Source organism: Grus americana, chromosome 31, assembly GCF_028858705.1.
Source record: "Grus americana isolate bGruAme1 chromosome 31, bGruAme1.mat, whole genome shotgun sequence".
NCBI lineage: Eukaryota > Metazoa > Chordata > Aves > Gruiformes > Gruidae > Grus > Grus americana.
Genome location: NC_072882.1, coordinates 920,315 through 946,405, shown reverse-complemented (window position 1 = coordinate 946,405; position 26,091 = coordinate 920,315). Strand labels below are relative to the sequence as shown.

Below are 26,091 nucleotides of genomic sequence, written 5' to 3'. Positions count from 1 at the left end.
ATGCTGATTATTTTAAAATACGATGTGTCGTTGCTTCCCGGTCTCTACCGGGTTGTTCTGACCACGCGCACGGCTGTGCTGTACCTGCTCCCGGTGCCGCACACCCCTGCCCCGGGAATGATGACGGCTCCCGGGCTGCACTGCTCCACGCCAGCGCACACGACGTTCCCCAGGTTGCCCATGCCGGTGGTGCACTGCACCCCCTCCGCACCGGAGATGACTTCTCGCCCCACGCAGCTGACCGCGCTCCTCGCCCCAAATCCACCCCCCACCCTGGGAAGGCAATCTACGCTCCGGGTGCTAAAGCCGGTGCCGGCGACACCAAAGGAGGAGACCACCCCTAACCCCGCACCGGCCCCTCCTGTCTTGACGGCACATTTGCCTCCAATTCCGGATAGGGATCGGCACTCTCCGACGGTGCCACCGCCGCTGACCACAGCTGTGGGAGAAAAACAGGCTCAGTCAGTCCCAGAGCAGCTAAAACCCAGCTTATAAGGAAACTTATAAGCTTAAAAGACTTCTAAGGAAATTAAGGGAATGCTTCGTTAGCTTACCTACGCTCACAGGGTTGCCAGTACATATCCTGTTAAGAAAAGAAATGTCTCAAAGATGTATTTAGGGAAATATTCCTCAAATCTACAAGCAAATAGAGGTGCTGCCCAGCCATTGCCTCCTTGGCAGCCCCGCAGGTACTTTGGCTTTTCTGTGCACCCAGGTGTGAGGCGCTGGTCCTAATTGCCCACCGAAGCACTGCGGGGTTGGATCCCCAACTCCCATAGACATCTTAATATCCCGTCCTCTTTTTGTACTGCAAGCAGGGCATCTGACTGCAGCCCGCTCGGTGCGCTGCGATCCGACTGCCCTGGGAGGATGAGGAGGAAACAGGGACGATGCTCCCCTCTGCACCCATGGGGAACCACCTTCACCCAGCGTTTCTCACTGCCTCTCTCTCCTCCTGATGAGTTTTGCCAACTATCGTTAGGGATGCTCCTACCTGCTCTCTTCTCCTTCCAGCAGTGTCCTGTAAGTGGCAATCTCGATGTCCAGGGCTAGCTTGACGTTCAGCAGCTCCTGGTAGTCTCTCAGCAAGCATGCCATCTTGTCCTTGGCTTGCTGCAGTGCGGTCTGCAGGTCAATCAGCTTCTGCCGGGCATCTTTGAGGGCGCAGTCGCCCCGCTGCTCAGCGTCGCAGATGGCCGTCTGCAGAGCTGCGATCTGTGGACAGTAACGGGCAAAGGGGTGGCCACTGGTGATAGTAAGAGACATCTTCACAGGTTCCTTGTGTACCCCCTTGTTTCTCAGCTAGGGACTGCCAGGGACTCTGGATTTAGGCTGGACACATGCAATGGCCAAGTCTATTGGGGATGAAGGAGAGGGGACCTGTTGGCTGCACCCCAGTAGGAAGCATGCGGCAAACACTGTTCTAGCCAAACCGTCTTCTGCTTATTAGCTAAGTGAGAAATAAATCTGCTTCTTTGTGTATCGACGGCCTTAAGTTGAGAAGCTACAAATATATAGGCTTAAGCTGGGGGGGGGGGCGGTCTTTACAGCTCAGCAGGGTGGGAGCTGGTGAGGACAAAGCCCTTTGCTGGAGAAGTTGCACACCCAACAGTTGCACGCTGCCCATTGGAGCATTCAACCCTTCGTCCTACCTGTTTCTTCACGTTGTCCGACTCACACTGCAGCTTCTGGATCATCCTGTTCAGCTCGGCTATCTCGCTCTGGTTGTTTCTCAGGTCATCGCAGAACTTGCCCCTGCTGCTGTGGAGCTCCTCCAGCTATTGCACGGGAAGAGGATGACGTTAACGCGCCCGAATCGCCCCTTCCAGGGAAGGTGGTGACTCTCCGGAGCTGCACTGCCGTGGGTGCTCCCGGGAAGCACCCAGACATGACCTCAGCCCAGACAAGGCAACAGTCCTGGGTAGGTCCTGAGCGTTTGCCCTTTAGGAAGGGGATGGTGTTCCTGATGTGTATGCACAGAGGAGACCTCTCTGAAGCAACACTGTGATCTGCTGTGCTCTGTTTTTACAGAAAAGTCTTAAACCACAGTTTTGAGGGGGGCGGGGGGGGTTGGCATGACTTTCTTTAGCAGACAACAATGCTTGCACACTGTGGGGTGGGCTTAAGTTGCGTCAAGGAGGACAGAAATGGTCCCCAGAGTTTTGTTGGCCAAGGGATTTCGTTGCCATCTGTGCTGGTGGCGTGAATACTCACTCTGGTTTGGTAGAAGGCCTCCACTTCAGCCTTGCTCTTCTGGGCAATCTCCTCGTAGCAGCACTCAACACTCTTGATGATGCCTTCCATGTCCAGGTCCCGGCTGTTGTCCATTTGCACGATGACAGAGGTGTCACACAGTTGGCAATCCAGCTGAGCTCTCTCCTGCAAGACCCATCACGTGTCAATCCCCTTCCCTCAACCAGCCCAAGCCAGGCGTGCAGGCACCCTTGGCAAAGGCGGGGGGGTCTGCTGAGAAGGTGGAGGATTGGGGGGTTCTGTCATTAATGGCCAACTAGACCATGGGGTTCTCCAGGTGGGTGACTGGTTTCCAGCAAGGGCTGGCAGCTGGGACCTGTTTTGGTGGCATAACGTGGGATTGCTGCATGCAATTCCCTAAGGAAGGGTGGGGAATCCTGGTGGAGCAACTCGCTTCGTTGCAACTCAGCGTTTCTGGCTGCGTCAGCGGTTTTCGGGGCTGTGAATCCCTCGGGGGTGGGTGCTTTGGGCCCCGTTGCCTACAGCCTGCTGGGAGGTGTTTGGCTGGAAAAGGTGCGAAGACAAAAGTGTCCCCTGTGCGTTTTGTTAAGAACTTACTACATTTTGGATGGAAGCGTTACTTTCACCAAAATATTTTGATTAACGTAGCTTAAAAAGTGAAGTGCTAAAAATATTTGGGTTTTGAAGAGTGAGATGTTTCAGTAGTTCCCAGGGATGGTTTGGATGAGAATTTGAGGGGCTTTTTCTTGCAGAAGTTCCCTCCCGTTGCAGCCAGCAATGAGAGACAACCAGGAGACAACGTGCCTTCCCAGCATGTCTGTAACAGTTTGTTACCAAATACACATAAAGAGAGAGATTTTTTTTGGGATGCAGTTTCAGGATTTTCAGAAAAGATACCTTTCCCCGCATTTAGTGTTGGTGTAAGAGCTGGGAGGGGCCGGGGGAGGGAGCAGCAGATGATGCATCGTCCCCGGGGCAGCAGACAGGGAACCGGGAGCTCTTACCTCGGCGTAGATGCACTTCAGGAACTCCAGCTGCTGCCGCAGGAGGCCCACTCTCACCTCCAGCTCCTCCTTGGTCAGGTAGAGACAGTCCACATCCTGGAGAGAGACACCACGTATTCGGTGGAAAGAGGTGGAGAAACAGGGACTGTGGCAAAACTCTTTTTTTTTCTGTTAGATTTGGTGGAAACCTCACCATTTCCATCCCTTAGGACTATCTGGGTTTGCGTTGGATGTGCTTACAACCCGGTGAGGGTTCTCCAAATTCCTTGGGTCTCCTCTCTTTGGAGGTTACCCGGTGAGGGCTCAGTGCCATGGTGCTGAGACTCCCCATTTCTCTCCCTGACCCCACGCCCGGGTTTTGCCCACGCGCCTCAGTTGGTCTCACCGGCGTTGTCCCTGGTGTCACTCACCTTCTTGAGCACCACGAACTCGTTCTCCGCAGCCGTGCGCTTGTTGATCTCGTCTTCATATCTGCAGGAGGAAAGGAGAGGGGTGGGATGCTGAGCCCCGGCAGCCCTGTCCCCACCACCCGAGCGACCAATGCAGAACATGGGGCGGGTGATTAAAACCAGAGCCTCTCCCTATTCTCTTTGTACCTCCTTTTTGATTTTTGCTTTGTTGCTCTTTCCTTCCTCCCCACTGGGCTTTGTTCAGCAGTTTTAAATAGTCCACGCCAGCAGTATCGGTGGCTGGAGTGAGGTGGCAGTAAATCAGGCCAAACCACTAGAAATGCAAAACCGTGTAGCTCAGCTGAAGGCTTGGGTTGGTTCTTCTAGCCCTGCTGCTTTGTGTGATGTTTTTCTGAAGCATCCAGGACTCTGCTCTGTTTATGGGGAGATGGTGGCCAAAATGCCCCAAGGGAGGTCAGGAGCTTGAGCAACCTTTGAAACTCCCAGGTGCGAAGGGAAGGAAAGCAGTGCATAATGACCAAGTAACTGGCACCTAGAAGAACTTTCACAAGACGATGCTATGAGTCTGACCTCTTTGTGGTGGCTCAGCGAGAAAAAAAGCATCTGAGATACTTGACTGTAAGTTCTCTGGAGAAAGGATCACTCTTTTTCTCCTGTGCTGTATAACACCAAGTGTCCTGGTTCGTGGCTTAGCAGAGGACACGAGGAGCCATTAAGGAATATCTGCAGGTTCGATTAAAAAAACAATTCCCACATTCCCTCTGGGAAGAGAGGATGAAGCCCAGCGGAGACGATGTGGATAAAGCGTGGGGTGGAGACAAAGAGGCTGAGGGTTTTGTGGGGACGGATGGCACCGGGGACAGCCAGAGGCGCAGATGATGTGGGAGATTTGATATGGCAAACCGCGGCGGTGCGCAGGAGCGTTAGGGAGAGGAAAAGTGGTTTCCCCGTCCCTCTCCCTAAGGAAACATTGTGGTTGAAGAGCTCTCCCAGTCCATCGCCAGCATCTGAGGTGCAGCAGTGGGACCCCAGTACAGGAAACCAGCCTGGTACTGGTGTGCCCTGCCCTGCTCCCCTCCCTGTGCCCCAATTTTTGGACCCACCAGTGCAATCGCATTGGCTTCACGCTCAGAAACGCCGCTCGGGCCAGCAAACACCCCGGTCTGCAGCTTCTCTCTGCGTACACTTACTTGCACTTGTACTCTTGAACCAGGTCCCTGAGGCACCGCTCCTCGTTCTCCAGCCTCTCTCGCTCCCCCAGCACGCACTCCAGCTGCTTCCTCAGGTTGCAGATGAAGTTCTCGAAAACGGGCTCCAGGTTTCTCCGGGAAGCTGGGAGGACATACTGCTGCAGCAGCTCCCACTTGGTGGTCAGCACCTTGTTCTGCTGCTCCAGCAGCCGGACCTGGGGAAGCAAGAGATGCGAGAGTCATGCAACCCCCCTCTTGTCCCAAGCAAAGGCGCTTTGGGTTTCTCCCCTTCCAAAAGGAAAAATTAAAAATAAAATCAGAAATGCGAATGGTTAAGTGCTGATTTCTCGGCAGCCTGAGTGAGAACGGCATCTTCTCTGAGCTAAACCTGGTCCTGCCCAGGACTCGTGTCACAGGCTGAACAACATCGGTGCGTTTGCTCTGTGTTGAGGCCAGTCGTCTCTTTGACCAAAGCACAGTTCAACCAAGCACCGGCTCTTCCCCTGCGACAACTCGCTGATGGAGGATCCTCTGCCTCCTCTGATGGGCTGATTACAATAACGAGTCTTCCGCAGCACTAAGAGCTCTATCCAGGATCTCATTTGAATGTATCTGATTTAAACTCTAACCACGGATATTTATCATGCCTTTCACTTCTAGATTAAAGAGCTCTCCAGTACTTGAGAACCTTTATGGATCATGAATAAGTCATTTTTCAAATGGGAGGAAGCGGAGTGGCTCCTCTTACGTGGGTTTGGTTTTTCCAGCTGCAGAACAACTCACAAAGAAAATCAAGATCAGACAGAGCAAAGGTTTCTCTGCCGCTTGAAAAATCATTCCCTATAATACATCCCTAAACAGCAATGAAAACCCTTAGGCTTAGCTAAGATAACAAGGATAAATAACATCTGTTTAGGAAATCACCAAATCATTTCGTTGACAGAGTGGAGGGACAGAGAAGTTAAGATCATTCATTTCATTTTAGCTAGGCAGCTATCTTTCTACATCTCCTTGATGAAGCACACAAACGATTTTAAAAATGCAAAAGTCCTTTGGAGTTTACAGAGGTGTGATAGCAATGTCAGATTATACATTTGCAATAAAAGTTCCTACTTTGCCTTTTTACATTTCTGTGCGTCCATCCCTGCTCTCACAGGTTTTGATTTACTGTATCCCTGGAGCCGCTCCTGGTTTAGCTATTTAGCAGACTGGTGACCATCAAAAGCTAAAATACCGGTGCGGTTGCCTTGGTGCAAGGCTTAGATCCAACATCTCCGGGTCAGGACCGCCGTGGTCTATCAGAGACCATTGCGAGACCCGGGTGCCAGCAGAAAGAGCTCCCGACGTTGTCTCCCTAGAGACAATCCATCCATCGGAGCCTAGAGAAACGAGACAAACAGCCAGCCTGGAGGGAAGCGGGGTCTCACCTTGTCGATGAAGCAGGCGAACTGGTTGTTGAGGTTCTTGATCTGCTCTTTCTCGTGGGTCCGCACTTGGCACTCCTCGGGGTCGACCCCCACGCAGAGGGGCTTGAGGAGCTCCGGGTGGATGCTGACACCCCGAATCCCTTCGGATCTACCTCCACCGAGGCCGATGCTGATGCCGCTGCCATAGCCTCCGATAGCCACGCCGTCCCCAAGACCTCTGTAGCCGCCCAGGCCCCCGTAGCTTCCGCAGTTACCAAACCCCACGACAGTGCCCACGCCAAAGCGTCCTCCGCCGTAAGCCACGCCGCAACGTCCGACGCCGGCGCCGCCGTAGACCCCGCTGCGGCAGCTCCCGCCGAAGGAAATCCTTTGCCCTCTCCCCAGGTCGCAGACGCTCCGGCTGCTGAAGCCACCGATTCCACATCTCCGTCCCACCGGTTGGCAGACGGAGGCTGAGCTGCTGTTGCCCCTGCCGAGGCCGCAGACAGCGGACGCGGAGGAAAAGCCCCGTCTTCCCAGGAGAGAGCTGGAGGTGTAGCACTGTCGACTCATGGTGGCTGGGGCGGACGGGAGGTGAAGCGGTAACGGCAAAGCAGAAGAGCAAGAGAGGAGCAGGGAGTGAAAGAAGGAGATCTCCTTTAGCTTCTCTGAGGCAGAGCCCTTCTCCTTATATACATTTCAGGAGGTGCCTGAGATGCAAAAATTTAATTTATCCACTGGGTTTGGTCTGCCTGGCAGCAAGGAATGGCTTCCAACATTTTAAACCCACAGCAAACACTTGTATCTCATACGAAATAATGTGGAAATTAAAATAAACTGCTTTGCTTGCAAGCTTCAGTTTCAGGACTTATATTTTACTTAATTAATCTGCTTCCTTATTGTGTAATTATAGTTTAGCAAAATAATTCAAGGGGTTTTTATTCATAGCTTGTTTACGGTTCGGTTTCACCACAGCGTTTAATTATGTTTCAGGACCTCCTGCAAAATGTCGTGGCGATGCCGCCTCTTCCAGGGTCTCTCGCCAGCTCAGGGCTGGATCTTGAGCAATGACCGGTGCCGATAGGGGAGGAGGAGGAAGGCGTATCCGTCGAAGCACGGCACCGACGTTGTCGGGAGCGTTCTCGTAAGCATTCGTCTCTTCCTCTCGTGGGTATGGCTACGGCTCTCGTAGGCGATTCGGTTGGAGCCGTGTTTTGCCAGCTCGCGTGCCGATAAGCGGAGCAGGACGGGGTTGGCGGTTTCCTTATCGATGGAGCATGAACTGCGCGAGACGGTGCCGAGGACCAATTCGGTCGTGCGGCAGACGCTCTGGAAAATTTGGGGTTCATGCACGTGAAGGCGAGGCAGTGGTCCAGCTGGGCTTCGTGTGCCCCTTAGAATGTCCAGAATTGAAAATAAGGCATTTCTGGGAAACGCTTCGCTGCAGACAGCAATTTATTATCAAATTAAGTGCCGAGGGAAGGTGATAATTGTGTTTAGTATCTGGGTGTGATGTGACTGGTGCGCACGGCAAATTCACGCAAACGATAGCTGGAGATGCAACAAAGACGTGAAGCGAAGTGTTACAAACAGGTTGAGAAATGTTAGCCAGAGTAAACTTTTTTCCTCGTATTCCTGTGACACACCTATCTGACATTAAATTATTCTAGTAATGTCTGTTAATGAGAAGGTACCGTACCTTCTTAATTAAAATTCTTAAAACTACTTTTGAATTTGCTTGGAAACAAATAAAGTTTCTTTTTTGCCTTAACAAAGGGGTCTAATCACAGAATCACAAGTGATTGCATAGCTTGCCCTGAGAAGTCTTTGCATCTTTGCTGGGGCAAAATTAACCAGTTCTAGGAGGATTCCTAGTCAATGCTATTGTAAATTTGAAATAGGTTGTCTTGAATTAAAAATAATGCAAGGGAATTATGATGATTTAGAATATTCATGGAGTCTTTCCAGGTAAAGATCTTTTTTTTTTTTTTTTTTTTTTTCAGGTCTCATAATGGGTTGAAATGAACTGTAAAATACTATATGCAATTATAACCATGGAGTAGTTCCATTGTAGCTGCATTGGTCTGAGTATATTAGGATGTACGTCTTGCAATGAGATGTACTTTCATTTGTGAGATTGGGATAGTTGGAGAAAGCAGAAGAGCTTTTGGGCTCCTTCATGTCATTCTGCCCAAGGTAATCCAAGCACCAGAACCTCTTGCTAGTAAGTGAAAGGGGGAATTATTTTGGAAATTTGTTTTATTTTGTGCTGAAGTGTTGGTGCAAGCGTTGTAGAGGACAGTTGGGTGCGTGGTCTGAAGCCAAGCCTGGAGTGCTGCCTGGGAATCGGGCATTCATGGCTGGGCTAGAGCATCACTTAGCCTTTAGGTAGGTCCATCCAACATGACTTTCATGAAGTCTTTTAGGTGGGCACAGCCACGGGCAAGCGGAAAAACGGGGAGAAGCCAGGCTGTCAGATTACTGGCACAAGTGGCTGTGGTTCTGCTTTCTGCACGCCTGAGCCCTGCACGCTGGCTTGGTGCAGCTGCGGTGGGGCAGAGTCGAGGCATCGGAGACTCCAGCTCGATTCCATGGCAAGACAGACACGGCCCTTCACCCTTGAGGGCAGCGACCTGCTGGTTTTTCCAGCTGTGAGAAACCTGGATCTGGTTTGGGTCAGGTTCCTGCTTTCCTCCATATCTCTGCTTGGCCGCACGCTGTAGAGCACCTTGTGCCACCTGGGTGATACAGGCACTGTTTGAGGGCTGTAGACCCTCCAAGCTCCTGGTTTTGTTGGAAAGCAGGGAAAATGCCACTCGTGGGACAATCGTCCACGTTTCTCCACCAGCTGCGAGCTCTGAGATCCCTTCTTACGTACGACGTGCTGCCAGGCTGCTTCCCCGCGGATCGAAAGCAACAAACCTGCGCTTCAACCTTTGGCTCCTCCTCGCAGCCCTAAGAAGTGGCTTCTTCCAGGTGCCCAGCCTTGCACATCAGAGAGAGATGGTTCAGGGCAGCGCTTGTGGTTTCCATCTGCTGAGCTTTCACAAAGCCGGTTCTCAGTCACATGGTGGAAGCCCTGAGCACCAGTTACATCAACTTCAAAGGAGGAAGCACTCTGATGTGATTTTTTGGTCTTCTGAAGAGAAGGATTGCAATCGCTTTTGTTTCATCGGACACACACATGCACAGCACTGGCTCAAGTCAGATGCAAATGCCTTCTTCTTAGAGACCTTCTTCATGTCTCCATGCTTTGTCCTGGCTGATTGCAGGTCAGATAGTGTTTGAAGAGCTGTAGAAAGGGACTAACCTTCCTCCTTACAAGGAAGAGACGAAACCACCGTTTTCAGGCTGACGGGATTCAGCACAGCTTTAAAGCAGCAGCTTACACCCAGATTTACCGGGGAAATCCCTGAGGTCCTTGGTCCTAAATATGCCTTGAACTGTGGTGGCTCCCATGAGACTTATTTGAGATTTACATGTACCCAGATGCGCTGGGATAAATTAATTCTGCTTAAGCACCTTACTAAATTGGGACCTGTTAAGCCATCCGTGCAGACAGGGAGAGCCTGGGGGGGGGTTCCAACCTCCTGCTACCATTTCAGCTGTAACAACCCAGCCACCCAAGCCTGCTTTCTCCCAGAGAGAAAACCGCTTTTTAAGACCCTCACCTGAGAAAAGAGGGTTGGCAGGGCTTGGCCATGCTGGTGCTCTCCCTCCCTCCCTGCAGGCTGGGCAGTTTTTGTGGCTCCTTGTGAAAGGGACCGTGAAGTCACCGTTAAAATGGCTAATGAGGCCCCTGGGACATCTCCCTCTGGTTTCATGGGTCCAGCTCTCCAAAGCTGGCTGTTCCCGGTCTCTTAACTGCAGCTTGATTCTGCTCCCACATCAAAGCAGATGGTGGATTTGTGGGGACCGGGGTAGAGATGATGGTTCCATCGCCACTGGGCACCTTGCTTTCCTCCCAGTAACCTTGCTCCACAGTAGATGTTCACCCTCAGCCTGGCTTGTCCCTGGCCATTACCCAGCTTTTATGCTGCTTTGGGGCAAAAAGATGGACAAGATAATTCTTGAGGTTCCTTCCAGGCCATTCCCGGAGCATCAGTGGTCATTACCCATCTGCACCATCTGCATTTGCAGTGCTTCCAGATAAGACCTTGCCAAAACCTTTACCTTCCTTCCGCAGTCTTTCTGCTGGACAATAATAAACTGTGGGTGACCGACGCCGGTCACATCACCAGTACTGATGAGAAGATGTCGGGTTATCATGGCAGTAGCTAAGCAGAAGAGAGTATAGCTCCCAAATGCGATGTCTCATGCAAGGAACATGCAGAGCTCCCTGCTAACCAGAGCTGGACGTCTGCCCTGCCTGTGTCCACTGTGTTGCACTGGCCATGCTTGGTGCCCTGACAGCAAATCCAGGTGCTTCATTCCGGACAACTTTGTCATATTCTGGGCAGTTCTTTACTCGTGTGATGGAAAACCTGGGCGTTGGATGCGGAGCTGTGTGCGTCTTTCAGACAGAGCTGCTGTGAGTTCTGGGTGTTTGACTGCAGTAGGCAGGGTGCCGGCGGCAGCACAAGGCAGCTTGTTTGGATTTTTTTTTTTTTTTTTTTTTAAATCTCCACTTCGATGGTGTTACCAGATGACCTAAGCCCAGAAACTCTCCTTCCTAGTTCTTATTTACCATCTTATTTTGCAAGACACAAATAGGTTTCATACCAAACACCACGGGGTCCACCCCCTTCCTTTGAAACGTTCCTCTTTTCCATAGGGATTCGTAAGGCACTTTTACATCATCTGACCAACTTTGTGCTAACACTCGGGGCCCGATGGACTATTAGTGCTCTGAGTAATGGGGCGGAATCGGTACGGCGGTGTCATGATGAAAGCGCAGCAGCCAGGACTAAGCATCGGGAATTGCCACTGCAGAGGGAGAGCAACCGCGTGCCAAGGGAAGGGACGAGGTTTGCACTGCAAGTGTTTTTCTGGGGAAAGGTGGGCGATCCTTGTAAAAAGCAGCCATGAGAACCACATCAGATTTTTGAGGTTGGAAATACAGCTGTACTGTTTCACAGGACAGTTGTCTCTTCTCTTCTACAGACTTTTTTAACCAGAAAGCATGTTCCTTCTTGCACTAAGCCAACCGGGGACTCCAGAGATGCCCTCCAGCAGCTGAGGGAAAGGGGAAAGTGTGGGAGGAGGGAAATTCAGCCGCTGAATTTCAACTAGTTCCCATTGATAGGTCTGTAAATCTATGTCTGTGTGTGCACACGAGTATATATAATAACGACCGTAGAAAGTAGCTGTTCAGTGTGTGTGTGTGTGGTTAATGTAATAGAGTTAATTTTGCAAACTTATAAACAGGTTTCTTTAAAAAAAAAAAAATGAAGCAGAGACGATGCACAAACGTTGCATGCAGTCTATTGGCAGCACAGCAGAGAATGCAGAGCTTTTATCAGCGATACGATCTCTGTGTGCCGTGTTGAATTAAAAAGCATCACTCTGCAGAGAGAGGCAAGGAGAGATGTTCAGTAGAGAGCAAACCCTATTATTGGCCTTGTAAATGTGACTTGGCAGGTGATATAACATAAACTAAAAACACTTCTAGCGTGGGAGTTCTCTCACCTGAATTCAGCTACCTAAATACTAGTCACCGAGTTGAAGCTAGAGGCATGGGCTCCATGAATAGTCAGTGAGAGAGCTCGGTATCATCAAGCAAAAGATTGTTTTCTAAAGTCACTAGCGCAGGAGAACCTGGAGACCAGGAGTCACGCGTTGCAGGGCCGTGGGGGCACAATCCGCGAGCAGAGGTGGTATCTGTATGCAGCTGCCAGCCTCAGCAAAATAAAAGGACAAATACGAACCAGGGGAAATAACAATGCTGTGTTTATGAGCACCTATTCATTAAACTTTCCAGATGGACACTCAGATTAAGGAGATTACAGAAGGTATAGCTTCTAGAGGACGTACCTATTATCTTAATGAATGGTTGGAGTCACTTTTGTGATTCATTTGGCCACCAACATGCAAAAAAACTCATGATGCGTCACTCCAGAGGTGACGGCTTGGTGCGTAAGCTCTGTATTATGGTTGTCTCCACTAGGTTAACTAGAGATAAAGAGCAGTATTTGTCCTAGAGGAATCTGCAACCAACTTCTATTCATCACAGCCCTAATACTCAGAAACACCTGCTCCAGAGTTACCTAAAGCCCCAGTGATATCTGCCCTGGAGAGCAGCAAGCTGAAACATTGGGCACCACAGTCTTTATTTCCCCAGCTCAGCAAGCCTACGGGGTTGTAACCTCCATTTCCAGAGATTAACTCTGAATTGCTAGCAAACCACACATTCAAGGAGATAAAGGCAAGCAACGGTAATGACTATCCCTCCTCCCAAAGCTAAACGCTTCTGTGCCGCAGCTATGTCCTCCAGCGTGCAAGTTCACTATGCCTTCAGAGATGCAAAAAGTCACGCTTTGATTTCGCTGTGGTTCTGAGGTGGATTCTTTCACTTCTGGACCTAAAGCTCCTGTTTTAGGAAACTTTCTTCCATGGCCAGAGGTGTGCCCATCTTTGAAATCCACCTGGGTCACTATCGCCGTCCATTGCACGGGACTTGGGAACCTGTGCTGCAAGAAAACCCGGTGCTCATTAACTGGGAAAGAAGGTCAGAAATGGCACAGAGAAATGAAAAAAAAAAAAAAAGAAAATCTTCCTGTGAATCATACATTTTTCATAGCTGTGACAAAGAGACCCCCTGGCCATGCTCTGTTAGAGGATAAAATATGTTATTAGGTAAATCTGCAACTTTCAGAAGAAATTGCACTGAGTGGGATCTTAGAAATTTATTATTTAATTTAACAGCTACTCTTAACTCCGCATCGAGGTGATCCCGAGTGAATCAGGCACCCATCTTCCTCCTCCGCTCAGTGGGGATGCACACAGTGAGGAGATTCATTTGGGGAACTCGGGTGTAATTTCTTGAAGCAACATCCACGCATCGGTGTGTTGCCTTGTTATTCTCTTTGTTCTTGTTATTATGTGGTTGCTTTTTCTCCTTGAATATCCTATGGGGTAATCCGCGTGCTGTTTGTGATACCAGGGAGTGTTAAGCACCTGCCTCTCTTGTTCTCCATCCAGAAATGGCTTGCATGTGGAAATCTCAATGACCAAAACCCAGCTTGGTGTTCAAGACATCCTAATAATTGCACACCATGCCTTCCAGCTCCTCCTTGGCTTAATGCGGAGAGTATTTCGTGTTTTGTTTTTTTTTTTTTCTCCCAGGCGTTTTTGCAAACGCTGTCACTGTGCTGCTCAGCATCGCAAATATCCGTCTGCAGACAGGCAACCTGTCAAAGGACGGACGGGTGGCTTTACTTTCCCTTTAATTACTGAGCATGACAACTGTGGCTTCGTTGTCCTCATTTCAATTAAGGACTGACAAACACCCAAGGCGCACTGTCCCCAGAGCGTCATAACCCCTTTGAGTGACTTCTTTCAAGTTACTCCAAGAGTATATGATAAAGCAAACCAGTTGCTTATGAGATTGCTGCTGGGTTTGGCATAATTGCCAGTTGCTCTGCAGAGGTTTAGCACCTCCTTCCCACCCAAACCCTGTCACGAGCAGAGCAAGCTCATGGTCTCATCTCCAAAGCCGGAGTGCTCAGACCCTGTTTCCCACTTACTTCCACTGAATCCTCTTTCCTTGACTCCAGAACTGAAAGAGCACCTTAAAAATGTGAAAGGTTTTTATGCTCTACCCATCCACCTGCCTGCTTTCTTCGCATAACAACACTGTTAATTTAATTTCTGTTGTACAAAATAGCCCATTTCAAGAAAACTAGCAGAGATCGTCTTTAATACGCTGTCCTAGGTCAACATCTGCAATGGTATCTAGTAGTTGATGTGACCTTCACTTGATGTCTGCTCTGAGCTCTGTTCAGTGCTGGGGTTTCTGATGGTGCCCGTCTCCCATCGGTTGTCCGTTTTCACAGCGATGGAGGTGTTGTAAAGCTTGTGCCTAAAGGTTGCAAAAAAAAAAAAAAGTTGCGATCCAGAGCGATTCCCCCTCATTTACATCACTTTTGGGGAAACACAGAACTAATTGTATAATGGGAGTCTTCACCCTGCAGCTAAAATCTGACCTGGAGTGATTCATCACTGAGGAATATACCAAGCCTCCTTTAATCCTGAAAAAGGATAAATCCACCGACTGACCTGGACCGTGGCCAACGAGCATTGGGTATAGACAGAGGATTCCCCACGTAGGTAACACCTGAACCCTGAAGAATATCACTGGGATTTGTGTTCCCATATGGAACTAGCACACAAGCCCTATATATTGGATACGCAGACAGTCCAGCTCCGAAACCCAACTCTGTCTGCACTAAACTGGGCTGTGCTAAAGATGAGGGTGTTTCCAGGGGAAAAAAAAAAAAAAAAAAAAAAAAAAATATAACCTGCATTTCCCTGCGGACAGAAAAGGAGGAATTGCCACCTCTTCAAACACACATCTCAGCAATTCCAGCTCCTGCCTCAACAAATCTGCCCTGCCCCACGGCTCTGTCGTGGCACGGCGTACAACGTACGGCTCTTCGGGAGCCGACGCAGGACCAGCCGCATGCAGACACCGAGCAGTTCACACTGAACTAGCCGGTTGGTTTGCATGGCTGGTTTGGGTTTGGGTTCCCTTCGTTTATTCTAAGCAGGTTTGCGGATCGTGTTGTCTGTGGTTAGGAGTTTCCTCGAGCCACCTCAATGACGCAAGCCTAGAAAAAGTGGAGACGGAAAGTTAAATCTGCTGGATGGTGTGTTTTAAGAGGAGTAGACCTCTTGAAAAGGTTTTTATTGATGTAGAAGAGAAACCCGGAAATCCTGACCAAAGGCAGAAAAAAATATCTTGGGAGCAGCCGGGTCAGAATTTACCCAGATGTTCGGTTTGGCCACCAAACAGAAAGGTCCAAAATTCACTTTGTTCTAGTGCAGCTGTGTTGAAGTATCCAAAGAAAACTGATGGTTTTCCATTAAAATCATCTTAAAAGGGAAGGACTTGTATTAAGCAGAGGCAGGAAAAAGCCAGCGTGATCCTATATTGCTTGTACCCAAGCAGGTGGAGAATCCTCCGCCCACACACTGAGCCTGGACCACAAGCCCAGAATATCTTGCTCCTACCCTGATCCATCCCTTTTCAAATGAGATCTCTGACTAAAAGCTCCCCCCTCCCTCCCGTTAGTAATATTGACCACATCACAAGAAACAACTTGCTTTTGAATATAATGCGGATTGTGGAGCCGTCTGGCTGCAAGGAATGAGTGTTCATAGGAGGAACTAATTACCGGCTAATTTCTTACCTGTATTTATCCACAATCTGCTTTGTGGCAGAGCTCTTTGGGTATCGTTTGTTCCCACCTGCTGTGCAAAGTGTCTATCCGCTTCCTCGGGCTGCAGACGCAGGGCTGGAAACACAGCCTCGGATTTCCCATCTGTGCAGCCACGAGACACCCCACGTGGCTGCCCACCCCGTGTGCCGGTAGTAATAATAGTAATGATTATCGTAAACGGTGTGTTCATTAAAGCAACGCATCAGGAAGACGGCTAGACCATCTCATTTGGTGCAGCGGTTAGAAAGGGGAAATAAAACCACTGTGCTTTCTGGGTGCTGGGTACATAGCTTGAAAAATCGGGTATCTGAAGAAGAATTTCTTGCTGTTGCTACTGGTTCAAAGGCTGGATGAGTTTGAAGCGTTTTTATCTCACAAGCGGCAGAAAAGGCGAAAGCAAAGACGCGTTGTCCGGTGCTGGAGTCTTTAGCTCGGACTCTAGAGCCCGTCTAGTGGCAGACTTTTGAAATATCCCTTATGTTGGGCATGGTTGGATGGGATAGATGTCTTTGAGCTTGCGTGGTTTTGTTTGGCTGGTGGTAATTGGTGTCTGGCTTTGACATGAAAAAAACCATCATAGTAACTATCACACACACACCGAGAATAATGAGCAAGTGGAAAAGCTTAAATGACATTCTTTGCTCAGAGAACATTTCCTTGTTTGATGTACTCCACTCGGGTTAATTACCAGTTCGAATATTTACTGTGAAGTGTGTTCTTTCAGTTGATTGCTGTGGTCGTGCCATTTCTTCTGCCTTGGACTGCAGGGACACGCTGTGGACATGACGTTCTTGGAGATGACTTTCTCTCTGTTCCTGTAAGAGTCCCGCCTCTTCCTCCTCTTCCCGCATTCTTGTCTTGGTGTGTTTAGTGCTTTAGGATGAGGTGAGTCACCCTTTCTAGTCTATAAATTAAGTTCAGGGTGAGTAGGTCAGTGTGATAAGGCTGTCTTTTTTGAAGATGAATTTATGGCAGAAGGGTTCCATCCTGGATAGGATGGTCAAAATGGGAAATGATGGTTATAAAGGGTGCTGACGTATTTGCAGGAGATGGCCTGACACAGGAATAAAGTCACCCCTGTCTTCATATTTGCAGCACACCCAGGACATGCTTGTTTCTTGGAGGGGGCACCCTCCGAGTTGCCCATCTGTCCCCATGGATGATGGAGGAGACCTGGACCATGCACTTGTTCTAGATGGCTTTGCTTCTTCCCACTTTCTCCTTGCCCATGGTAGGCTTTGGCTTGGAGTGCTTGTATTGGTCAGCCAAAACATCAAAACCAAAATATTTCATAGAATAAAATTACTGGAATGATATTTTTAAATTATTAATATTTTTTACTAAAAGAACTGAATGGAAACATTTCTCAGTTATCAAAAGGTTTTCTCTGGTTATCTTTAACTGACAGAAAATCCAGTTCCCCAACTTAAAACAACTGCTTGTTTAAGATAATTGCTATTAGAAAGAGCAAAAAAAAAGTCAAAACAATCCTCAAGATTAAAAAAAATAATATGGGAAGAAAAAATAGCAATCGCTTACCAGGAAATGTTCCTGAGCTTGTAATACAAGCTTCAATGAATAGTTTGAAAACCATTTGAGATGAACCTTTTCCTTTTGGTACTGTGACAAAATCTTAAGAGCCCTTTCAGCTGTAGCCATAGAGAAAAAATAAATGCAGCCTACATTTTCCTCTTTGGTTTGCTAAAATTGTAGCTAGGAATATTTGGGTGTTGGCTCAAACATGAGGAGCTGCCCTTGTTTTGAAGAGGTAGTATCATCTTCCTTTCTTCTCTCTATTATTCGGTCCACCAAGAGACAATTATTGTCCCACTGAAATTAGGCAGTCGCCTACTGCTTCCTCGGTTGGGATGGGAGAAGTCACCCTTGCTAACATCAGGAAGCTGTTTGAGAGTCCCGTCTGCAGTTCACCCCTGAAGCACCCCTGAGGCACTGCAACCGACAGCGCGGGCTTGTGTCTTCTCTTATCTGGGGACACCCTGGTGTCCCGACTTGAATGGTCAGGAGGGAAAGCTCTGGAAAACCTAGGGTTTGCTGGGCTTTCACCCCTTCGAGGCTGGGAATGTCATGCAAAGCCGGTTCTTGTTTCGCTGGGTCATGGAGGGAGAGCAAGCAAGGGCAAGACCAACTGGTCGAGTCAACCAGCAGCAGCCGGTGAGAACTAACCCCACGTCCCAAAGCTGTGGCTTTCTCCCCCTCCTCTTTTTTCAAGCAACTGTCTTTTTTAGCAACAGCAAAACCCAAAGAAAAGTGTCCTCCGAAACAAAGCCAAGCTGAGTCATTCTGGCTATGGATTGCGAAGGGATGGCCATGCCTCCTCATAGCCACAAGGAAGACCCAAACTTGGAGCCACAGTGGTTCCTGGACAGCCATCCCATGCACGCTGCCGGGCTGTGGCCCAGAGTGACGTCTTGAAACCGCACAGGGAGTCGGTGACGGTCAGGCAATTAACCGGGGCTGCCTAATGGCTCAGCAGTGACTCTAGGCACTGGGCTTGCCTGCTTTCCAAACTCCATTTGCAAGTGGTGAATGCATTAATCTCAGATGCAAAATTACCCACCTAGGCAGGCTCCATCTCATCTAATTGTAGCCACTTAAAAGTTATCTAAACTGCTGAACTGGGTTTCCTCGATTGAGAGAGGGGCTCGGGTGGAGGACTGTCCACCTCACCTAACCAGAGTCTGACATGCAGGTGGTCAAAGTTAGATGAAACAGTTTCTACTCTTAGCATAGAAATGACATCTCATGCCCTTCCCCAAAGGTGCTTATCTTCTTCCTTGCCTCAGTCTTTAATATTCACTTTTTTTCAGGTTGCAATTAGAATTTTGCCCTGTGCGAGCAGGGGGGAGATTAGTGGTGCCGTGTGACCTGTAATTCTTCATGTGCTGGAGACAGGAAGAAATTCCCCGTGATAATAGCGTCTGCGGATCCAGCGGTGTATTTGTCTGAGTACATGCAGGCGTCTCGCATGGTGACGTCTCCCTTTGCGCTAATACCCCTGCCCCGGGCTGCCGGCAGAGCCAGGAGTGATCTAATTGATGCATGCAGTAGAGTCTGGAGCTTGATGCATTTCATGCTAAATTAGGCACCTGAGTTTGGCCAGATGAATCACCCCATGGAAATGTTGCTTTCTTTCCATGAAATGAGCCCCCAGCAACCAGCTCACATGTTGAGCTCTACGTGGGAGACTTCAAAACTAAGACAAAGTCGATCCCACCCTGTGATGGCCAAGAGATCTCATAACTTAATCCCTTTGCTTTTTAAGTCATACGGGGTAAACGTCAGACTTTGTCAGCCCTGACGCCACCGAAGCAAAGGTTTTTATGCCTGGAATACGTATGACTCTGGCAGTACGCAGCCCTGATCACAAGCCCGTTGAGCCCAGAGGGTCAGCGTTGGCATCCATCTTCATTCAACCGCTGTGACGTGGAAGGATCAAACAAATACGTTGTTGAGGGGTTGCAGCGGTGAATGAAGCTACAGGCTGGCAAAGCTGTTGTAGAGGACATCTTACCGTGCTCAGAACTATTTTGGGGGTTTCTGATAATCTTTGCCATCAGTCGTTACTTGGGCTATAAAATATCTTATAGGTGATGTGATATAAGGAGGTAAATAAAACCATAAATACCATTGGGCTCTCCCGACACCTGAGTCCCACCATGCTCCAAACTGCCTAAAGACAATCCAAAGATCCGTTTGGTTCTTTCTGCCCCCCATAGACTGAGAAAGAGTACTTCTTCACCCATTTTGTAATTTCTTTAAGTACCATCTGTGGAAAAATTCAGAGAGGAAACACGTACTTTCAATGCAGTTTATTGAAGGCGCAGTGAAAAGCTGGGAAGTTTGAGCGGTCAACGGAAGAAGCTCTGCTCACGTGAGTACAAGATGACAACTTAGAAGATTTATGCACCAATAATAACTTCCCTTGGCATTTGGGGGGGGGGGGGGGGGAAGGTAGGGATGGGGGGGTGAGCTCTTCTACAAATCAGCACGCTTTGAACTAGCCGCCCCTAACATGCAGAAGCAAATGAAAGTACTACGTATTCATCTGTAAGCAAATTCCACAAAAAGCCTATGGCTGCAGTGTAACTAGCAGGTGCTTTGAAAGTTGAAATTGCCTTATTTAAAATTTAAGCTTGAATTTGCAGCTCAGGGTTTCTTCTTTGACACACACACCAAAAAAAAAAAAAAAAAAAAAAAAGGGGTGGGGGGGAGCGTGCTCTTTGCGGTGCCTCCTGGGAAAGTTAAATCATCACTCTCTTTTCTGAAATGCTTTGGGAGGAGCTGGAAGAAAAAGAGGTGTCTTGTAAGGAAGAACATTGTTAATGAATCTGCTCGTTCTGGGAGAAGCCAGAGAGAGGAGGCAGCGCTACAAGCGAACCCTTACAGCTGTGATAACCTAGCCAGTATAAACTCAGAGAAATAATACTGTGTTGAGCACCTGCTGGAGAAGCTTGCTAGATGTGTCTTTGGGGTTGGGGACTCTGAAAACCTAACTTGGTGGGGTATATATCTGATGCTAATAAACGTGGGGATGGGCTTGGTGACGAACGTTGCTACTAGTGGGCAGAGAAACTATCCTGCATCATCTCGGTGGTAGGAGCCGCACGGCTAAGCGTTGCCCTCCGACGTCGCTGGCTGTGCCACCTCCCCAGCTGGTGGCCCTACGGAACAACGCACGGGTCTCTGACAACCCCGTAGTTCCCCACCACACCGTTGTTGCACCCCACAACTTCAGGGCTGTTTGCAACGACGACGGGAGACCCCCCCAGCTGCCTGATGACGCAGCCTTGGTTTCCGAAGCTGACCACCCCACCAGCTTGGCAAGCCCCCATCCTAGCATTCAAGCCCCCGTTTCCCGTGCTGATGACGGTGCGGGCTGGGTACCCCCCACTCCGGGAACTGAATCCCCCATTTTTGCAGCTGACCCCTCCGGCTTGGCAGTACACCTCTGGGACACACTGCTTGGCCACTGAGCTAATGACTCTTTTGGGGTGAATCCCAGCGCTCCGGGAGCTGAATCCTCCGTTCTGGGAGCTGTGTCGTCCGGATCGTCTCCCCAGGGAGCCGTAGCCACACGCAGCTGCGTTCGCAGCCAGCATCCCGCAGTCATCGGGGATATTGTAGCCACTGCTGACCACAGCTGCAAGACAGCCCACGGGATTATTTACTTAGAGAGGAAAACTGGAAGACTCTCACAAGGCAAGTTGTTTCATGAGAGATAGAACCGACCAAACCTGATTTCCTCTAGATTTGTCCAACGTATCTGAGCCCCTGCTCCTTACAACTCCTCCCCCATGTCCCAACACATCCCCTCACAGATCCTCCCCGTTCCCACATTGCTCATCTGGCCAGTGGCATGTTCTTTCCCAGGTTCAATGCACATCGGTGCGTTGCCTGGTGGGTTCACCAGGACAGCTCGCTGTTGCCTCCAGGAGTAGAAAAGGGTCATGAATTTGACCTTCCCCCCTCTCCATCCAAAAGCTGATTTTTTTTTTTGAAATTCAGAGGTATTTGAGATTTCTGGGACTAAACCTTCAGAATCAGCCTGGGCTGACATGGAAAAGGGTGGCAGAGGGAGCTGGGGCAGACAGATAGTGCTCCTCCATAAGCTGCCTTTCCTACAATGAGAAACCCTCATGGCTGAAAATCTTCGGGTTACTTACACACGCTCACCGGGTTCCCCACACATATCCTGTTAGGGGAGAGAAAAGAAATGCACGTTATCCTATTAACCAGTTGCATGCACATCTAGAAACCTGATGTTACTCATAACTTCCAGCCATACATCCAGCCCACTTAATCCTTTGTTCTAACACGTCTGACTATCCCTAGGACAGGAACTGTTTTTGCTGGCACAAGGGTGGCCTGTATGGCCTCCAGCCATCTCTCCAGTCCCAGTTTCTGTGAGCCTGGGAGGATCCTGGAGCTGCAAAATTCACTTGGGACCTGGAATCGTCGACAAGGTCTCTGTCACCTACCTGCTCTCTTCACCCTCCAGTAGAGTCTTATATGTTGCAATCTCAATATCCAGTGCCAGTTTGACGTTCAGCAGCTCCTGGTAATCCCGCAGCATGCAAGCCAGCTCATCCTTGGCCTTCTGGAGGGCATTCTGCAGCTCAACGTGCTTCTCCCGGGCATCTTTGAGGGCACAGTCCCCACGCTGCTCAACATCACAAATGGAGGTTTGCAGGCAGGAGACCTGTCAGAGGGGAGGATAACAGTGCAGGTGTCTTCAAGGCTTCACTTCCGAATTCCAGGACATTCTGGTTTTGGATGAATCTGCTTTTCCAATTGCAAGCAGAAGAAAACCACCAGCATCCCTTCTCTCTTATCCACTTTTCAACTATATGCTTTCCAACTACAGCCTAGAGCAGGTCGTAAGTCCACTAAAGGCCAAGGCATCCTCTTCCCCCATATCTGAGCTGTCCTCCAAGACATTTCCCTTTCTGGAAACATCACCTCTGGGCCTCTCCTACCTGCTTCTTCACGTTCTCCAGTTCACACTGCAGCTTCTGTATCATCCGGGTTAGCTCTGAAATCTCACACTTGTTGCTTTGCAGGTCATCGCAATACTTGCCTCTCTTATCCTGAAGCTCCTGAAACTGGAACCAAGAAACAAGGCAATTGTCATTTTTGACCTGCAGCCTGTTAAGTTGCTAGGCGGACACCCAGGTTGCTTCTTACTCACCCTGGTTTGGTAGAAAGCATCAACTTCTTCTTTGCTCTTCTGAGCTATTTCTTGGTACCAGCATTCAACGTTCTTGATGATGCTTTCCATGTCCAGGTCTCGGTTGTTGTCCATTTTCACGATGACCGAAGTGTCGCATAGCTGGCGATCTACCTGAGCTCGTTCCTACAGGTTGGGGAATGGCTTAGTCAGCCGTTAGCAATTGTCAGACTTTGTAGTGGAGGAAGGGGTGGGACAAAGAGCCACACTGCTCAGCTGATGGATGGAACAAGTCAAGAAATCCCTCAGGTTGGCTCAGCAGAAAATCCTTCCTGCTGGATGAGTTGCCACATGTCAGCTGCTGACCTACATGCTGACCTGCAGCAATTCTGTCCACATCAAGGGCAAGGAACTTGAGTGACTTAACCCTTGGTATCCTGTCATCTTCAGCTGCTTTACTGATCTTAATGACAGGATTAAGCTGGGAGTTTCTTTAGCTCTAATCAGACAACTGCAATCTGGAGTAACTAGACAGACGCATCTCTTTTCTCCGGGGTAGAGTTAGGACACGGCCAATTCATACCTGGAGCTGCATTAAGACAGGGGGAACCACCCTATTTCCAGCATAGTCATGTTAATATCATATCTACCTTGTACTTCCATGCTTTCAATTATTCAGGGCTTGGGATGAGACACGTCCAAGAGGGGTTTCAAGCTGTAGAAATTTGGAGCACCTGAAGGATGAGACTGCACCACCAAATTCCTGGGACGGACCAGAGAAACTCACCTCCTCAAACACACATTTCAACAACTCCAACTGCCTTCTTAACAGATCCACCTTCACCTCCAGCTCTTCCTTGTTCAGAAAGATACAGTCTGCATCCTGAAAGAGAGGGGACACGTTGCAGCCCAATCTTGCTGAAAACATTGGAGAAACACACAGAAGACAGAGGCAGCGCCAATAAATCAGAAACATGTTTCAACAAGATTTCAAGAGCAGAAAGGTGTGAGAGGGTGAGTCAAGATGCCCTGGTGTCTCCTAAAGGAAAACAAAACCATTCCAACGTGACTTACAGGGATTAGTTTATTTACTGCTTGGGACCTGGCTACAAATTCAGAATTGACTAATGAGTATTTAAACATAATTTTTTAATATTGTTCAAATGATTTCTGCTTTTCTGATGTCCAAGTATAAAGGATGTGGAGAGACTGCCAGAAAATAACGAGCGTCTTAGACACCCGGTATTCCAGTGTGACCGCTCCCACTCTGTCCCCCTTCCACAATTACACCCTCCCATTACACTTCAAGAATGTGCTTGAGGTAACAAAAGTATTGCTGTAGTGAGGATGATGTAAGCTTTGAGGATACATTATTTTAACTTTCTACTTGCATTTGCTTCTTTTTCTGGTCCTGTGCCTCTTTACACGCGTCCCTCCTTCTGCTCATTATAACACTGGGCATTTGCAAATAATTCCAGCCAAGCATTACACCCAATACACCTATTAGAGGTATAATGATTCGTGTAGTTGGAGCTTCTCACCTTTTTGAGTGCCACAAACTCGTTCTCCACAGTTGTACGCCTGTTGATTTCCTCTTCGTATCTGTTTGAAAAGGAGAAGAGAAGGGCTGAGCCAAGCGATACTATCAGACACACAGACGTTAACCATCAGGTATAAATAACAGCCTTCGCTTGCTCAGAAACTGCCATCAGGCACTGCAAGATCAGTGTCTGGAGACCAACCATTAGACCATCCCAAGATCAGAAGCTTCTTCATGAGCAACAACATTAACAATGCAAAGAGTTTGCAAGTGAGACAGAAGAATGTGACATCCCCAAAGGGGATGTGCCACATGTCTGGGAGATGTTGCCTGAGATGAACCAGAGGACAAGTGAAATGCCAACAGCTAGAGGAGACCTGAAGGTCCTTACTTGCACTTGAACTCCTCCACCAGCTGGCTTGTGGCACACTCTTCGCTGCCCAGTTTTTGCTTTTCACATAGCAAGCAGTCCAGGCGCTTCCGCAGGTCGCAGATGTAATTCTCAAAGTACAGTTCAAGGTTTTTCCCTTTCTTCGGGAGGACGTATTGCTGCAGGAGGCCCCACTTGGTCTCCAGCACTTTGTTCTGCTGCTCCAGGAATCGGACCTGCAGGCCAAAAAATAGCAGTTCTTCAAATAAAGAGATGAGTGCAATAACTCGACATCTGGTTTAACTGTCTGCTCGCACTGTGAAACTGCAAGTACAAGAACAGGATTTTTGGGAAGTGAGAGGTGATATGCCACGACGATCATAAAATTATTTAGAAATCTAAGTGTCACATCTAAATTATCTAGAAATCTAAGTGTCGGGTGTCTAAATCTGCCTTTCTCACCAATGAATAGAAATGAAGCTCCTCTGGATGGTACCCCTGATGTATTTTAGGATGAGATGGAGTCCTCAGAGGGTGGACCCTGTTTGTTTTTTTCTACAAAGGGATCCTAAGATGACAGCTCAGACTTAGATTTAGGTGCCTCAGTCAAGATTAACCTCCTTTGCCTTCAGGAATGTTTTTGGAAAAGTCACTGTATTTAAAGACAAAGAGGGGGAAAGGATCTAATACAGGACAGAAAGATGAGTCCGTCAGGGCTGTAACTTCTAGCTGAGCTAGAATAAGGCTGAAATGAAAAACCCAGCCTTGAAGAACTGAGGCCATCCAGAGAGGAGACACCTGCAAGAAAGTCCATGGCCACAATACAAACACCATCAAATACTGGGACCGGTATGTGGCCGAAATGAGCCCCTCCCGAGCACCAAAGATCATGGCTCTGTGGGAGTGCGGACCCTTGCACGGACCCAGCTCAGCGATTCCTGGCACGAGCTAGACTGGGGTCTTGGAGGGGGTTGGTTGTGTTTTATTTTTCTCAAAGAAGTGCGAGAACGGAGCAGGTTTGCACTCACCTTGTCGATGAAGCAGGCAAATTGGGTGTTAAGGGTCTTGATCTGTTCCTTCTCCTGACAGCGTATTTCATGTTCCAGTGGGTCGACACCAACACAGAGGGGCTTCAGAAGGCGTTCATCGATGCAGATACCTTGGATGCCATCAGCCTTGCGATCGGGGTAACCTCGCACAATACTAAATCCCCTGGGGCCACAAAGGCCAACCCTTCCTCCAACATTACCGTAACCTACGCCTCCGAAGCCGAACTCTCCGAAACATCCAGTACCGCAGACCCCGTTCACGTAGGAAATTCTTCTGTTTCCACCCAGGTTGCAGACGCTCCTGCTGCTATAGGCACCAGCTCCGCATCGGACAGGTTGGCAGGCAGAGGCGGCGTAGCTTCGACCACAAATCTCCGAAGCTGAACTGAAGCCTCTTCGTCCCAGGACAGATCTCACCGTAGGCGCCTGTCTGCTCATCGTGGCTTATTTGAAGGTGGAGTATGAAAGTTTAGGGGAAGCTCTTCTGCAGGAGAGGAACAGAGATCCCGCTGAAGTGACACAGTGATGCTACCCCTTATATACATTTGGGAAGCTGGCCTTGATAGGATCAGGACATTAATTTAAAGCGCTTAAGGGTTTGGTTTGCCTGGCAGCAATAAATGCTCCTCAAAATGCAAAACAGCCCGGCAAATACTAACTACTGAGGAAATAAAAAGGAATCTAAAAGTGCTCTGTTTGCAAGTTGGCTTAGAATATATTACGGTTTGAAGTGTTCCCCTAACTTACGCTAATTATAGTTTAGCAAACATTTTTGAAGAAACTCTTTGTGATTTGTTTGCAGTGTGTCGTTTGGGGTTTTGTGTCTCATGGGTTTTTGTG

General features: G+C 48.9%; 2 protein-coding genes and 1 long non-coding RNA gene across 3 annotated transcripts in view; 1 reads left to right on the top strand and 2 right to left on the bottom strand.

The window, feature by feature from the left end:
- LOC129198126 (uncharacterized) overlaps positions 1–1,864 on the top strand; it is a 44,755-nt gene extending 42,891 nt beyond the window's left edge. The window contains exon 17 of the long non-coding RNA XR_008574432.1: positions 1,737–1,864. This is a non-coding gene — a long non-coding RNA (uncharacterized LOC129198126). The remainder of the gene's footprint in view (positions 1–1,736) is intronic.
- Positions 45–6,797, bottom strand: LOC129198084 (keratin, type II cytoskeletal 4-like). The gene is made up of 9 exons (XM_054807130.1): positions 6,246–6,797; positions 4,819–5,033; positions 3,629–3,689; positions 3,219–3,314; positions 2,215–2,379; positions 1,653–1,778; positions 995–1,215; positions 555–583; positions 45–439 (listed from the first exon to the last, which is right to left on the bottom strand). Exons 1-9 carry the CDS (start codon positions 6,795–6,797, stop codon positions 45–47), a joined length of 1,860 nt encoding a protein of 619 aa, XP_054663105.1.
- A 13,489-nt stretch (positions 6,798–20,286) lies between these two features.
- On the bottom strand, positions 20,287–25,689 carry LOC129198085 (keratin, type II cytoskeletal 4-like). Its single transcript, XM_054807131.1, has 9 exons — positions 25,231–25,689; positions 24,224–24,438; positions 23,834–23,894; positions 23,080–23,175; positions 22,314–22,478; positions 22,102–22,227; positions 21,604–21,824; positions 21,289–21,317; positions 20,287–20,765 (listed from the first exon to the last, which is right to left on the bottom strand). The coding sequence occupies exons 1-9, from the start codon at positions 25,687–25,689 to the stop codon at positions 20,287–20,289; spliced, it is 1,851 nt and encodes a 616-aa protein (XP_054663106.1).
- Positions 25,690–26,091: the final 402 nt, after the last annotated feature.

Coding starts and splice junctions, on each gene's coding strand:
- LOC129198084 (XM_054807130.1), bottom strand. CDS start 6,797: ATGAGTCGACAGTGCTACACCTCCAGCTCTCTCCTGGGAAGACGGGGC. Junction 3,315..3,628: donor AGTTCGTGGTGCTCAAGAAG/GTGAGTGACACC, acceptor GTCTCTCTCCAG/GATGTGGACTGTCTCTACCT. Junction 440..554: donor TGGCAACCCTGTGAGCGTAG/GTAAGCTAACGA, acceptor TTTCTCCCACAG/CTGTGGTCAGCGGCGGTGGC.
- LOC129198085 (XM_054807131.1), bottom strand. CDS start 25,689: ATGAGCAGACAGGCGCCTACGGTGAGATCTGTCCTGGGACGAAGAGGC. Junction 22,479..23,079: donor TGAAATGTGTGTTTGAGGAG/GTGAGTTTCTCT, acceptor CCCAACCTGTAG/GAACGAGCTCAGGTAGATCG. Junction 21,825..22,101: donor TGGAGAACGTGAAGAAGCAG/GTAGGAGAGGCC, acceptor CCCCTCTGACAG/GTCTCCTGCCTGCAAACCTC.